Source organism: Cetorhinus maximus, chromosome 2 (genome assembly GCF_964194155.1).
Source record: "Cetorhinus maximus chromosome 2, sCetMax3.hap1.1, whole genome shotgun sequence".
Lineage (NCBI taxonomy): Eukaryota > Metazoa > Chordata > Chondrichthyes > Lamniformes > Cetorhinidae > Cetorhinus > Cetorhinus maximus.
The window spans coordinates 41,728,998-41,745,485 of record NC_135880.1 but is presented as its reverse complement, the minus strand read 5'-3'; the positions used below and the strand labels follow the sequence as shown (position 1 = coordinate 41,745,485).

The 16,488-nt window shown below is 41.3% G+C and overlaps 1 protein-coding gene across 10 annotated transcripts in view; it reads right to left on the bottom strand.

Moving 5' to 3' along the window:
* The window catches only part of LOC144693754 (soluble lamin-associated protein of 75 kDa-like), a 104,341-nt gene that overhangs the window by 49,136 nt on the left and 38,717 nt on the right, over nucleotides 1-16,488 (bottom strand). For 6 of the 10 annotated variants that reach the window (XR_013579596.1, XM_078563794.1, XM_078563819.1 and 3 more), the window contains 3 exons: nucleotides 6,981-7,120; nucleotides 2,754-2,853; nucleotides 1,719-1,804 (listed from right to left, as the gene is read on the bottom strand). Coding sequence is in view for 9 of the 10 variants with exons in the window: in XM_078563794.1 (XP_078419920.1) it covers nucleotides 1,719-1,804; nucleotides 2,754-2,853; nucleotides 6,981-7,115 (321 nt within the window). In the remaining variant the exon portion in view is untranslated. Of the gene's footprint in view, nucleotides 1-1,718; nucleotides 1,805-2,753; nucleotides 2,854-6,980; nucleotides 7,121-12,295; nucleotides 12,428-16,488 lie in introns of those variants that run through there. The other 4 variants (XM_078563758.1, XM_078563785.1, XM_078563809.1 and 1 more) reach the window with 2 other exon arrangements.

The window sequence follows — 16,488 nt, the reverse complement described above, 5'->3', positions numbered from 1 at the left end:
CTGCTTTCTTCCTTGTTGGGCTGGAAATGTACAGATCAAGAAACTGAAGATTTCCTGGCCTAAGTCAGATCATCAGATAAAAGAATATAGACATCGCCCCTCATGAAATATTAGCCCTTTCCAGTGTATGATTTGTTGTTTTAGCATCAGGCACTCCTTTCTACCTCAGTGTTCATTATTCATACAAGCCTCGACTATTCAAATGAACCCATCTTCATTTCACTAAATGTCCACAAATACCCACTTCCGTCAGATGTCTCTGGATGGTCCCCAGAAACAGGAGCCTGGGCTGATTTGTTTCCCTAGCTGGAAGGCACCAAAGTCAATTGCAAGGTGCTATTTCCACCCTAGTGTAATTAGGATCAAATCTGGAACTTTCTGGGGCTTATCCAGTCAGTAATTGGGCCAGCGAGTCACCATGGAAGCATTTAATGGACAGTAATATCATACTAGTTATCTCCAACTTTTCATTGCTCTGTGTACAACTATAGCTATAAAATCAACTGAGTAAATTTTAAATATAAAACTTAATTATATTCCAATTTACACCAGAAAAACTTGCCACCTCTGAATGAATTAGTTCTTTAAGAGATGTGGAAATATTTAATGTGATATTACGATATGACCTTAAAATTGTTACGACCCCTGTAGAGACCGATAACTTGTAAAAATATATTTGAATTTCCAATGACTGACTGGAAGGGTCACATAACAAGATTTTAAGTTAAAGACTTCTACTGTAACAAATACAATAAGAGCAACATTGTCTAAATGCTAGTCAGCAGGCAGCTTATACTCTTAAGCTACAGAAAAATTTCCCCCATTTAAAACAACTGAAAATTCCCCCAACCATTAGACTTTACTCTGTCCCTTAAGTGGACACTTTATTCTTCTGGAACCAGTCCAAAGCTATTTTCCGCTTCCTTTTTCCTTTCCCAGCTGGATAACTTCTAATCCCCGAGCTAATTTTCATGGTGAGGGTTACTCTGGAGATTCCACCCTCTAGCCAAAGCTAGGCACATCTTCCAGACTCATTTAAATCCTCACAAACTTGGTTTCTTCAATGCGAGTACGAGCTCCCACTCGTCTTCTGCATGGTGAATAATAAAGACAGCATTTTCTCTGCTTCAGGTTCAGGACTGGCTGCCTCTATCTCTCTGCTCTCTCTCTCCCTCTCTTTCTCTCAGATTCTTGCAGACTCCCTTGGCTCTGAGTTTCAGGGATACCTTAGAAGAAAAAAAACGACACTACAACTGCTTGCTATGGACTCTCCCCCTCTCAAAGCCCATCTCCATGGCAGCATGAATCACATGGGCCTTGTATCCAGGTAGAAATGCTAATTAATTATCCTCCACCCCTACCACTCAATTCTATCTGGGAATTAAATAGACAGTTTTAAGTATAACTGTTTATATAACCTTACATTCCTAACACCTTCCTGTGAGACTTGGGGACCAATAATCTACCCACAGTCATTACAGATGCTCTTGTCATTGTCTACATGTATAAACATCTTGTACCTTCTTCCCAATAAAACAACCTGAGCCCCCCCCTTTAACTTTTAACAACCAAGTCATCCAAGTTAGTCGTCAGGCAGAATTCAGAACAGGTCACATCATTGCCTTAATTCCTCCATTTTACCTAAATTAAAGACACAATCCCAAAAACATAATAGTATAAACGTTGCATTTGTAATGAAATATTGAGGATTAATTCACCTGCAGGGGCCCCTGACGGGAGGACTCAGCAGTTTTGATGATGTCATCAACTGCCCACCACCTATCCACTAGGTACAAGGCCACAGCTTGAAAAGGAAGACAAGAGATGGTATGAACGTCAGCTACATCACAACCTCCAACCATATACAAGCAGTTCTATAGAATTTGGTGAAACAAGAGCATATTTGTGGCTGACGAGCAGGTAAGCGTTAGCTGATAGATGATGGGGTAGAGAGCCACATAGTTTGGCCTTGGCAGGAATGTAGCATAAATTTACCAGAACAATACCCTGGACTCCGAGGATTAAGTTATAAGGAGAGATTGCACAAACTGGTGTAATATTGCCTGGAATGTAGAAGGTTAAGGGCTAATTTAAATCAAAACTTTTCAAGGTATTAAGGAGAACTTAGAGAATAGATAGAAATAAATTATTTCTGCTGGTTGGATAGTCTAGGGATAAGGGACAGTTAGAGCCAGGCTATTCAGGAGTAAAATTAGGAAAAATTGCTACACAAAACACCTGGTAGAAGTTTGGAACTCTCTTCCGCAAATAGGAGTTGATAATAGGTTTTAAAATGTAACAACTGACGTGAGATAGAGTGTTTTTTTTTAAATCAAAGGTATTAAAGCTATTATCACCTATGGGGCAAAGGTATTAGTTCACAAATCAGCCATGATCTCACTGAATGACAGACAGGCTCGAGGAGTTAAATGGCCTAATCCTGTTCCTATGCATTTAATTTTCACATTTCACTAGATTTACAGAAGTGGTCCAATTATACTGAAAATGAGTTTACTCAACAGTCAAGTGGTTCTATAGACCTATGGGTAACCTACAAGGGGAAAATCAGAAACTTATACAAGGAAGCAAAGACAAATGGAAATTTTCCCATGATCAAAGTTTTAGGTACAGAACACAGCAAACAATATTCAACTTCAGTATCCAATTTAATGAGCAGGCTGAACACACAGGATGCAGAATTATCCAACGCTCTCTTAACAAGCAATTTACATTAGAAAAATATAGCAACTAACCTGTGAACTGATTTTCAGGGGCAAACAAAGCCAGAACTTTATACGTCGTATCGCCACCATAGAGTGGAGCAAAAGCAATAGAGGACAGACTAACTGGAATCTGTGTTCAGGAAACATACATTAGTCAGTATCAAGTCAGCTACCCAAATGTGAGATTCATAATCCAAATTTCAGCATTGACACTAAAGCAATAAAATGTAATCATCTCTTTTCTCACCACACTGTCCTTGCTCAGTAATTCAGAATAAATGCATCAGAATCTATTTCTTCTCCTGCTTAACACTTTCTTCAGAGTTAAGGCCCGATTTTAACCCAGCACACTTGGAAGTACTGGCTGGGATCAGGTCAGGCACCCGTGTTCCACCCTGGCCAATTTAAAAGTTGAAGGAATGCAAAATGGACCAGGGTGTAAAATGAATGTCTAACCTGAATCCATCCTGTTCCACTGGGCGAGTTGGATTAAAATCAGGGTGTAAGTGTTCTTCTTTCCACATCTTTCCCTCAAGCAAGTATTGGACAGCTCAGCCATTTGTTTTTGCAGTTTCTCTGTCGACAAGACAGCTCAGATTCACTCCTAGTCACTTTCACTGATACCAAGTGATATCTTGGTATTCGCAGCAATAAAGAGTAAACATGTTAGAATTAAAATATGATGCTGGTGGACCAGTGACTGAAAGAGAAACATAACACTGTCAGTGTAGACAGAAAAAAAGAGTTAACGGTTCAGGTTGGTGACCTTTTGTCAGAACTGGGAAAAGGTAGATATGTACTAGGTTTCAAGCAAGTGAAGGCCTTTCCAGCTCTCACCGAATTGGAAAATTTCATCAACTTTACTTCCAATTTCTATGGCCTTCAGATCTTCTATCTTTGACTTAAATTTTCCCTTTCCCTTCCTTGACTTCTTGGTCTCCATTTCTAGGAATAAACTATCAATGATCACTATAAACCCAAAGACTCCCACAGATAGTTTTTCAACAGCTCCTCACACCCTGCTTCCTGCAAAGGACTCCATTCCATTTTCTCAGTTTCACTGCCTATGTACCTAAGCCCTAGAGTGGGATCTGAATCCAGAAGCTTGAGGCTCAAGAGGCGAGAGTGAACCATGGATGGCACAGTAGGGCGATAGGGTGGAGGGCAGGAGAGAGTAAAAGGTGAAGGGTACATGGTGGAAGGCCAAAGGGAGTTCTGGATTCAATTCCCACTTAGCAGCTTGTGCTTAAGCACAAACAATCATGGCTGACACTCTAGTGCAGTACTCATGGAGCATTTTACTGTCGGAGATGCCACCTTTCAGATGAGACTTTAAAGAGGCCCCATCTGCCAGCTTGGACAGATGTACAAACTCCCATGGCACTATTTTGAAGAGGAGCAGGAGAGTTATTCCCAATGTCCAGACCAATATTTATTCCTCAACTAATAATACAAAAGCATTATCACGTTGCTGTTTGTGGGAGCTTGCTGAGTGCAACTTGGCTGCCATGTTTCCTGCATTACAACTGTGACTAGACTTCAAAAGTGCCTCATTGGCTGTAAAGCACTTTGAGATGAAAGGCGATCATGAAAAGCGCTATTTTTAAAATTTTCTCCCCCCACACCTGTTCATTCCATCACTTGTTTAAAACCTTTAATATTTCTAACTTTTCCTAATTTTGCTAAAGGGTCAAAGACCTGAAATGTTAACTCTGTTTCTCCTTCCAAAGATGCTGCCAGACCCACTGTGTGTTTCCAGGCTTTTCTGCTTTTCTTTCAGAATTCCAGCATCTGCAGTATTTTGCTTTTGTGATATAACATAAAACTGGCAAACCGCCTTCATAGAAATCATCTGTACCTCACCCAAATGGCTATTCCTTCATATTTTTACAGGTGAGGAACATCACTGTCAAGCCGTAATTCTTCCCTCACTTAGACCTCTCCTCTAGTCGAGATCAACTAACACAGTTTCGGAGATAAAACCTGGGAACTTCATTTCCCTGACTTCTGTGTCTCCATTTCTGGGGATAGGCTGCCTACTAACATTCATTATAAGCCCACCGACTTCCTCAGCTACACTTCCTCACACCCTGCTTCCTGTAAGGACTCCCTTCCACTCTCCCAGTTTCTTAGTCTCATCTGTTCTAATTCATGCTACCTTCCACAATGGCTCTTCCGACATGTCTTCCTTTTTCCTCAAACGAGGATTAAGCCCCCACTGCCCCCACTGTGTTTTTTTTAAATTCTTTCATGGGATGTGGGCAAGACCAGCATTTGTTGCCCATCCCTCATTGCCCTTGAGCTGAGTGGTTTGCTAGGCCATTTCAGAGGGCAGTTAAGAGTCAATCACATTGCTGTGGGTCTGGAGTCACACATAGGTCAGACCAGGCAAGGGTGGCAGATTTCCTTCCCTAAAGGATATTAATGAACCAGATGGGTTTTTACAACAATCAATGATAGTTTCATGGCCACCATTACTGAGACTAGCCTTATATTCCAGGGTTATTAATTGAATTTACACTCCAGCAGCTGCTGTGGTAGGATTTGAACCTGTGTTCACAGAGTATTAATCTGGACATCCGAATGACTAGTCCAGTCACATTAACACTATGCCACCATTTCCCTGTAAACAGGTCAACAGGGACCTCAACCATGTCCAACCCATTTCCCACACTTCTGACCTCACCCTTTCCCCTCCCTCTCAGAACCACAACAGGGTTCCCCTTTTCCTCATTTTCCAACCCACCAGTTTCCACAATTAAAGGATCATCCTCCGCCACCTCCAGTGTGATGTCAGTATCAAACACATCTTGCCCTCCCCTCCAGTCAGCATTCCGAAGGGACTGTTCCCTCTGTGACACCCTGGTCTACTCCTCTATCACCTCCACGCCTCGTCTCTTCCCATGGCACTTTCAGCACCACATCTCACAGACTCAACATTGAGGTGAACAAATTCAGACTGCGACCTCTGTCCTCCAATGTTGATTCGTGTTTCTTTTTTCCCCAAGTGCCAGTCTGTATCTTGTTTCCATGTTTTGCTCGCACACAGTGCTGTTCTTTATTCTGCCATTAACACTTACTCTGGACCAATGCTTTGTTTCTTTACTACAACCATTACCACTCCCTTTGCCTTTTGTTCCATGACATCTTTGTCATTTAATTTCTCCCGCCCTTTAACCTATCCCTGACCTTCCATTTTGCTCTATCTGCCCTTCCCCCTTTTCCAACAGCATAAAGCCCATCAACATTCCTACTTCTCTTCAGTTCCAAAGATTAATCATATTGGACTCGAAACATTAACTCTGTTTCTCTCTCCACGGATACTGCCAGACCTGAGTATTTCCGGCACTCTCAGTTTTTATTTCAGATCTCTGGCGTCTGCAACATTTTGTTTTAATTTATTATAATCTCGGAAGCTCCCGGGCTTAAACGAAATCAGTACAACAGTTGAGGCATTTATGCATAGAACTAAAAGTCGGGGAAAGCTACACTAACCTCCTTATATTAAAAGTTGACACCACAGCATAGGAAACAGGGGTCCGTAAACTTCCAATAATGATTTTCTGTAGTAAGTGTGCAACTTTCCTTTGTCATGGTTGTTCAAGCTCTGGCTGCAATGCCTTCAAGAGTTGAATAGTCATCCAGTAGAAATGCTTTGATACCGAGTGGCCTACTCCTGCTCCTAACTGGTATCTTCATACGTAAATATTGACTCAACTCTCCTCCTGCTTTGTCTAACTAACTTACAGGCTGGACCCTGCCAACCAGCTGCACTCATTACAATCATTTCATTTTTGGATAGGTTTGTAAATAATATTGTGCAGCATTTACACGTGGGTAGTAAAAGTCTACGTGGAAAAGCAAGTTTAAACACATTATGTCGCAACAAGCTGAAAACTGGAATTTACCACACCCAGTGATCCTTTTCTAGTAAATGTATCCAAACGGGGGAGCGTTTTGGGTCGGCCTGCATAACTAATATTATTAATTATGCCAATAACTTGCTCTAGCTTTCAAACTCAATCCAATATTATTTTTACTTAAGTTTTTGGTTAACATCATTGTCATGGAGCTGTACTGGAAACTAAAAACACAAAAAAATAAGCCAATACAAATGTGATGACAAGTCACAACGCTATTTATTAGAACATAATAATATGCAGGCACTTCCGTCCTTGGGGGTTCTGATGCACAGAATTTCTGCAATGATCGCCCATCCTGCCAGAAAGCCTGGAGTGGATGTGCCGAGCGTCCTACCTTCCTTCTGTTGGGTAATGTGAAATACTCCAGCTTCTCAGGATCAGCGTACAGAAGATTAGACATGTATTCCTCTGCAGAATGCTCAACGTCTTCATGCTCCAACTCAGCAAGTAAATCCACAGGGAATGCCATCCCTGCTAAAGAGAATCAAATTAATATAAATAAAAAATAGGGAATTTATTTTTTGCAACACATCCTCACATTGAAATTACAGTGAATCAGCCCGTTCCCTGCAGCATTTACGGAGATTCTTTCAGAAGTGTGTAGTCATCATTTTAGCAGGGGGTTCTTGCTAATCCATTCATCAGTCCAAGCAGGATTTGCTATTTTTTAAAAAAATTAAAATTGCATTGCTTCATACAATGCCAAATCAATCAAAACATATGTATTTTAAAATTACATTTTATCATAACATTCATTAATATTTTGGAAATGATTTGCCCGAATAATTTACAGGTCCAAAACACACGTCACAGATTCAAAGTGCCTTGTACTGTCCCACCATCAGACCTAACTCGATACTGCTGTTCTGCAACTGTTCACCTGCTCAAAAAAAATAACAACTTCACCCTAATAGAATGGCCTGGAAACAATAAGCTCCCCTAAAATCTCTGGATGTTCACTGGCTCTCAGACACAAAATCCATGACAACAAACATTAACATCACATCAACAGAAATTCCACCCCCACGACCAAAAGGATAAAACGTCTTTGTCTCATCCTGGTCACTCAGCATACGTTCACTGCCTTCTGAAACCCAAAATTATATTTTGCCTTCAAAACAAAATGAAACTATTGTTGACCTAGTAACTGCAATTCCAGGAGCACAAGGGTTTCAGTACTTCAGAGCGCAGCTGCGTGATCTAATTTTCTAGAAACTTCCAAGTAACAAAACAAGGATGGCAAATATAGTACAAACACAAAGCTTACACATTAAGGTTGGCACAGACCACACTGGGAAAATTATTAGATTCCTAGCTAGAAAGGTTATTCAGTATTCCCAAATGCAGATCATCTAATTTTTCTTTTTTTTGAAGACTCCACCCAGAAAGTGGCACTCATATTCTGTCAAATGCTTGCATCATCTTGGAGACCACTAGCAAGGGTAGGCATTTATTTTAATGTTGTGCCGAAGTGTCCAGTAGAACAGGTAGGAGAAGTTAAAGAGTTCAACCCCTACGTGTATTCAGACTAAAGGACATTCCTGAAGTCTAGCAAATGCCCCGCACCCAGCTGCGTGTGTTCTGGTGCTGGGGCTAGATTTTGTCTTCCTTACCTTACCTGAATATCACTTGAGTGAAAATCACTTGACATCACTTGAGTTCAACAGCTTCATCTGCACTCATTTGATATCAGTTATGCTCAAAAGCAATCATTTAGCTCTCATTTGACACCGACTGCACTCAAAACCAATCATTTAGCTATCATTTAACATTACAAGTACTGTAACTGACATCAATATCATCAATTGCCCCCAAACCACAGTGCTCAAACATTCGCAACATCACTTAAGCATTCGGACACCAAAAATGATCGTAGAGTTTATTTTCCATATTCCTGAATTTTGATAGTTTCAAACATCATGGCAGAATCTTCCAGTCGGCGTGCGGGGGCGGACCCGACACGCTGACGCATAAAACAATGCGTGATGACGTCGGGCATGCGCCCCCAACGTCATCGCGATATTTTGCTCGGCGGGCACACGCCGGAGTTGACTGCATGCCCGCCAAAATGTTAAGGGCCTATTAAGGGATTGATTAAAGTATGTAAGAACGCTGCCTGTCCAACCTGAAAGGTTGCCAGGCAAGCAAAAAGCCCAAGCAGCCTTCGCTTCTTTCAGGAAACCTCATCCATGGGTGAGAGCGAGAGCGGGGGCGGGGCGGAGGGCAAGAACGGGGGGGGGGGCAGAGGGCAGAGAGCGCGAGTGCGGGGGTGGGGGGAAGAGAAACAGTTTGGAGACTGGAGGGAGGGATGGGTGGGTGGCGGCAGAAGTTTAGACCCCGATACTGGTGGAGAGATGGCGGAGTGGAAAAGAGAAAGCATTTAGACCCCCAGACTGGGGGAAGAGATAGAGAGAGAGAGTTTAGTCCCTGAGACTGCGGGAAGAGAGACAGAGTTTAAACCTTGAAACCTGGATTGGGGGAGGTGAGGCAGAGGGGGTTGGGGAGTAGTAAGTATAGACCCTGAGACTAAAATGAATTAAGAACTGATGGGCATCGGGTGGTACTCTGAAGCATGTACTGTATAGCAGAATGTTTTTCTTAGACTAAATGAAAAACTGAATAAATTCAGATATTATTTACATAATTAATTTCCTTGTATTTTTCAATGCAGGTTGCTGAGCACATTTGATAGCTTTGAGTGCGCTGGATAGCTTTAAGGGCATTATCACATTTGATGTCAAACTGTAATTGAGCACACTTGAATGCAAAAATGTTAAAATCTTCGGGTAGGGAAAGATTCATGCACATACTCCTATAAAATAGTACAGATACAAAATACAGCGGGTGTTGAAAATCTGAAGTTAAGGCAGAGAATGCTGGAAATACTCAGCAGCTCTGGCAGCATCTGCGGAGAGAGAAAACAAGGTTACTGTTTCAGGTCGATGGCCTTTTGAAAGGTTTGAAGATGGGTCATTGACCTGAAACAGTAACCTTGTTTTCTCTCTCTGCAGATGCTGCCTGAGCTGCTGAGTATTTCCAGCCTTCTGTTTTCAATCACTTATAAACTTATCTTCAACTTCAAAATATTTTTTCTTTGTCAAAAAAAGGGTAAGGGTCAAGCCCTTTTGTCTACAGAATGCTAGTTTCTGGTTTTGTAGGAATACAACAAAATGGCTACATTCTTCTTCCACCTAACAAACCCAAATCAGCACCCTTATTGTGTACCACATTTAGATTCTACTGAACCTATGGGGACTACGCATTGGGGAACACCCCCATTAGCAATGTTTTAGTGATATACTGCTCAGTTTTTGAAAAAAGAAATCCTGAGGTAGGTTTATATATTCAGCAGAATGTCACATTAGCACAGCTGGACAAATTAACACTTGAAAAACTGGATTCTTGCCATGTTGTGAAGTGTGGTGGTTATCTTGCATTTTCAAGGACTTGATACCATAATCAGAAAACAATGACAGAGTAAAGTTTATGTGGTATTAATCAGATTGAACGTTAAACCACTTCAAGATTTCTGGCAAATTACATGTACTGAAGCAAGTAAGTTAACCCCAACTCTGACTCTGGTCTATTCCAACTGGAGTAAGACTCCTCGCCTTCAAAGAAACCTGGATTACCTCAAATCCCTGCTGGTTAATGCAGGGCACTCAGCTACATCAAATCCATTAAACTGAGAGATTATGATGGAGTGCTCAATGCTCAGTTGCTTCACTTTTAGCAATCTTGGCTCTATTATCAGAAGATCAAGGGTTCAAGCCCCATTCGAGTACTGGAACACACTCTAGCTTAATATTTGCGAGTGCAGTACTGAGGGAGTGTTACAATGCTGTCTTTCAAATGAGGTATTACATTTTAGCCCCTCCTGGCTGTAAAAGATTGCATGAGACTTTATTTTGAAGATAAGGGAGTTTATCTGATATCTTGGTCAACTTTGCTTACTTAACTAACACCAATAAAACAGATTAAATGGTCATTCATGCCATTGCTGTTTATGTGACCTTACCTACAAAACAACACTGACTAGATTTCAATGCTGAGCCAGTGTGTTGAGACTGTCGGGGAATATAATTTTTTTTAAAAATCGTAATATAAACTCAAGTTCTTTCTGTTTTCTTTATTTAGCTTCTGAACTGCAACAGAAGAACAAGCTCGCATTTTTATAGCCTTTTTCACAGCTGCAGGATGCCCAAAGCTCTCCAAAATCAATGAGTTACTTTTGGACGTGTCGTTACTGTTGTGACATGGCAGAACACAGCATCCAACTTGCACACAAGGTCCTCCAATCAGTAATGAAACAAATGGGCAGATAATCTCTTTTTGGTGATGTTTGTTGGACATAAATACTGGAAAGGACATGGGGAATCCTCCAGCTCTTCTTTAAATAGACCTTTTACTTCTAACCGAGAGGGCAGACATCTCCTGGATTTAATGTCTCATCTGAACGACAATACTTTTTCACAATGCAGGACTCCCTCATCACTAAGCTGCTTTTAAGTTTGTGAATGGATACAAGATGAGGATATTCAGAATGTTGTTGGGGATGAAAAGGGGAGAAATATTTACTGAAATGTTACCGTCAGCTATAGCAACACAAACCCACAAAAAAACTACTTTGCATGTAAAATTTCCTCAATTTTCCGCCTAATTTCCTCCTACCCTGTAGATGATGACTCATGCAGAGGTATTGTTCCATGGAAATGACAGCTCTTTTGTAGCTTTTCCAAGTGACAATTTGAGCTTATTCAGCTATTCTCAGTGGGCTAACTGACTACTCCTGGGCCTTCAGAACAGCATCCGTTTCCATCTTCATCAACCACACGCACACATCAATGGAATGGGGGAGGAGCAGCCGCCGCAGTTTTTTTTTTAACTCCCTAGTCCAGACACTAACGTGAACTTTGCTGCTTCTATAACCATTCAAAAAGGAGATGGGTTAAGTCAGCACTGACCTGGCACTTTACTAGTCCGAACTGCTCAGTAACACAGCATGTTGGCCAATGAACCACCAATGCACATTCAGATGCCAAAGACCTCTTAAAAGGTAGCAATCTACTAGACAAAAACATCCCTTTAAGTACCTGTCTCAAATGCAGCATATTAATATAAATATAATATAAATATAAAATCATGATTATTTAGGGTAAAGTTTTATACCTCCCAGGTGCTCTGTGGGTTTGAAAACAAAGCACCAGGGATAAAATATCCTTTAAAAAAGGACATGTTCCAAGCCTGAAGGATTAGATCAGAAAAATCCAAACTATCACATTTGAAATAAACTGAGGGCAGCCAGCAAGGACACACAAGACTTATAGGCTGCAATTTGTCACCTCTCACTTCATTTCATTTCCTGTTACCGGGCATTTGTCTAAGCAAGTCCGATGCTCTGATCATCCAGCCAACACAACAACTGTCAATTCAAATAAATGTCAGCCATTCAAGTTCACTCAAGTTCCAGCTGCTATTGGTTCAAAGATCTCTGGGCTGAGCAGGCGGAATGCTGCCAGTGGCACGAATACAGTCCATGAGCGTTCAGATGGAAAAAGCTGTGCGCGCGCACACACACACACACACACACACTTGCAAATACTCTGCATGAGGCTGCAAAAATAAAAAACACAACACTGGCCTAGATACCTGTATAAGATCTTCCTGTTAGTTGTACAAAGCAAAAAGAAAATGCATCTTATTTGGACCACACAGGTAAGCACCAGACAAATGTCATCCATCATTTAGATGCAGAAAGCAAAAAGCCATCCACTAACCAGCAATGAGAATCACCGCTCTGTTGAATCCAGATGACAGCCTGCACGCAAGAGTCTGGAGACAGGCACGTGATACAGGAGGAGGAGTAATTGCATTTCTCATCCTCAGGAAAGAGCACATTAAAAGCGGAGATATTTTCAAATTGCAGATACCTCCTTGGAGTAAATAATCTATTTAAACAGTGAATTCCCCCCTCCCAAAAACCATTTATGAAGATGACACTGATCACATCAGTTTGGCACCGTGGTGGAGTGGGTGAAAGTGCCTGTTTAGAAAAGAGGCCATGCTGAATTTCAATCTCAGCAGTCCCTCTACCTGTTTCCTGTGTGTATGGCTTGGGAGAGGTGATGGCATAGTGGTATTGTCACTAGACTAGTATTCTGGAGACCCAGGGTAATGCTCTGGGGACCAGGGTTCAAATCCCACCACAAATCCAATAAAAATCTGCAATTAACCATTGCTGATTGTCATTAAAAACCCATCTGGTTCACTAATGCCCTTTAGGGAAGGAAGTCTGCCGTCCTTAGCCAGTCAGGCCTACGTGTGACTCTTAAATGTCCTCTGAACAAGGGCAATTAGGAAGGGGCAATAAATGCTGGCCTAGCCAGTGATGCCAACATCCCATGAAAGAATAAAAAAAATTGTGAAACAAAAATAGCAAGGTTCAAGGGATAGCAATATAGAAATAACCATTGGCAACATTTAAAGAACTTCAACATGCTCACACAACATTTTTATTTTGCCCTCCACATTTTAGAGCAGAATCACATTCCAGACAAAAGAACGTTACATGATCACGTTTCTTCATTACTGGCACCAATGGCAACTTCTAAACGACAGCTTTGAGTTCCATGAAAATAGTGACTTGTGGAATACTGCCCTGCCCCAAAATAATTTTAAAAATACTATCGTTGCAAGAAAGCACAAATATTACAAAATCCAAAGATATATGAAAAGGAGGTAAATAAATCATTGAATAATACAACAGACCATTTATATCTGTGTCAGCTCTATGAAAGGACTATCCAATTAGTCCCACACCCTTGCTCTTTACTCATCACCCAGCAAACCTTTCCTTTACAGTATATATCCTTTTCTCCCTTTGAAAGTTATTATTGAAACCGCTTCCACCACTCTTTCAGGCAATGTATTCCAGATCATAACTCGCTGTGCAAAAAGCAATCTCTTCACCATCCCTCAGGTTCTTTTGCCAATTATCTTAAATCTGTGCCCTCTGGTTACTAACCCTTCTGCTTGTGAAACAGTTTCTCCCCAGCAAAACCTCTCATACTTTTGGGCACAAGTTGTTCAGGACACCTGGGAGAGCACTCCTATTCTTCTTCAAATTGGTGCGGTGGGATCTTGCACATCCTCCTGAGAGGAGGGACAGGTCCTCTTGAAAGAGAGTACCGAGGGTAGTGCAGCACTCTTTCAGTGCTGCACTGTAAGTGTCAGCCTTAGTTTTGTGCTCAGGTCTCTGGAGTGGGACAACCCACAATCTTCTGACTCCAGAGCTGAGTGCGCTACCAATGAGTCACAGCTCAGACCAAAGGATTTTGGAAGGCTGCATTAAGAGCCTGACTAAATTAACTGAAAAAAAGCACAGTTACACAAACCACCCCAACTATAAATCAATCCACTCTGTGGTATCACATCACATGGAGAACAATCACACTGGGGTAAGGTAGGAATCCCAAACAAACGTCGTAGCAGAAGAAAAATCCAGAAGCTCTGTCCCTGGTAAAGTACCAATTTTATTTGTGATTTTGAATACCTCTATCAAAGGGTCTGGACAAAGTAGTTAGGGAGAAACTGTTCTCACTCATGAAAGGATCGAGAACAAGAAGGCACAGGTTTAAAATAAAAGCAAAAGCGATGAGGAAACTTCTTCATGCAGCAAGTGTTTGAGGCCTGGAATGCACTGGAGCATGGTGGAGGCAGATACAACTGAAGCATTCAAAAGGGAATTAGACTGTTGTCTGAAAAGGAAGAAGGTGCAAGGTTACGGGGACAAGGTGGGAGAATGGCACTAAGTGAATTGCTCAATTGGAGAGATGGTGCAGACATGACGGGCCAAATGGCCTCTTTCTATGCTGTAATAATTCTGTGATCTTGTATTTCTATCCAATATCTTCTCATGTTTTATTCATTCACTGTTCATACATAATTTTTAAGACGACTCCTTACCAGTTAACAATCTGCGATTTGAAGAACGTTATATGGGCATGCAAATTAAACGTATGAACTTGAAATCTATTTTGATCATTGTTTAGACAACTACACATGCATAGTGACCGTAAACTAACAAAATGCTTCAACGGAGAAGGGGAATGTCATAAGGAACCAAGAGCAGCTAAAGGAGTGACTAACTGGGAAGTATGGTTGAATGGGTAAATAGATAAAAGGTCTGGCCATAAATAAACAGTGAGAAAAATTTAAAGAAACAATTCAAAATGTTCAACAAAAATACATTCCAATGAAAAGCAAAACTCAGCGAGAAAGATCCATCAGCGGCTTACTCAGCAAGTTAAGGATAGTATTCGATCAAAAGAAGACGCTTGCAATTTTACAAAGATAGCAGCAAGTCTGAGGATTGGGAGTGTCTTAGAAACATAGGAACATGAGTAGACTATTTGGCTCCTCGAGCCTGCTCCGCCATTCAAAAAGATCATGTGTTGTGATTACCACATTCCTATCTAACCCCGATAACCTTTGATTCCCTTGCCTAACAAAAATCTATCTACCTCTGCCTTAAAAATATTCAGTGACCCCGCCTCCACCACCTTCTGAGGCAGAGAATTCCAAAGTTGCACAACCCTCAGAAAAAATTTCTCCTCATCCCTGTCCTAAAAGGGCGACCCCTAATTTTAAAACAGTGCCCCCTAGTTCTGGACTCACCTACCAAAGGAAACATCCTTTCGATGTCCATCTTTTCAAGGCTGTTCAGGATCTTGTATACTTCAATCAAATCACCCCTCACTCTTCTAAACTCCAGTGGAAACAAGCCCAGTCTGCCCAACCTTTCCTCATAAGGCAGCCCACTCATTCCAGGTATCAATCTAGTAAACCTCCTTTGAACCGCCTCCAATGTATTTACATCCTTCCTTTAGTAAGGAGACCAAAACTGCACACAGTATTCGAGATAAAAGCGAAATACTGCGGATGCTGGAAATCTGAAACAAAAACAAAAATTGCTGGAAAAACTCAGCAGGCCTGACAGCATCTGTGGAGAGGAAGACAGTTAACGTTTCGAGTCCGTATGACTCTTCATCAGAACTATATTTGAGGCGAGGCCTCACCAATGGCCTGTATAACTGAAGCATAACATCCTTACTTTCATGTTCAATCCCTCTCACAATAAAGGATAGCATTCCATTAGTCTTCTTAATTACTTGCTGTACCTGCATACTAACGTTTTGTGACTCATGTACTAGAACACCTAGATCCTTCTGCACCTCAGAATTATGCAGCTGTTATCCATTTAAGTACTCTGCTATTTTGTTCTTCCTGTCAAAGTGAACAACTTCATATTTTCCCGCATTAAGCTCCATTTGCCAGATCTTTGCCCACTCACTCAACCTATCTATATCCATCTGCAACCTCATGTCCTCTTCATAACATACTTTCCTACCTATCTTTATGTTATCTGCAAATTTAGCTACCATATCTTCACTCCCCTCATCTAAGTCATTGATGTAAATCGTAAAAACTTGAGGCCCCAGTAGACCTGTGTGGGACGCCACTCATCACATCCTGCCAATCAGAAAAAGACCCATTTTTGCATACTCTCTGCTGCCAGCCAGCCAATCTTCTATCCATGCTAATATGTTACCCACTACACCATGCGCTTTTATTTTCCATAATAATCTTTGATGTGTACCTTATCAAACGCCTTCTGGAAATCCAAGTACGGTACATCTACAGGCTCCCCTTTATCCACTGCGCATGTTATTCCTTCAAAAAACTCCAATAAATTGGCTAAACATGATTTCCCATTCATAGAACCATGCTGACTCTTCTCAATTGCCTTGAGCTCTTCTAAGTGCCCAGCTAATACCTGCTTA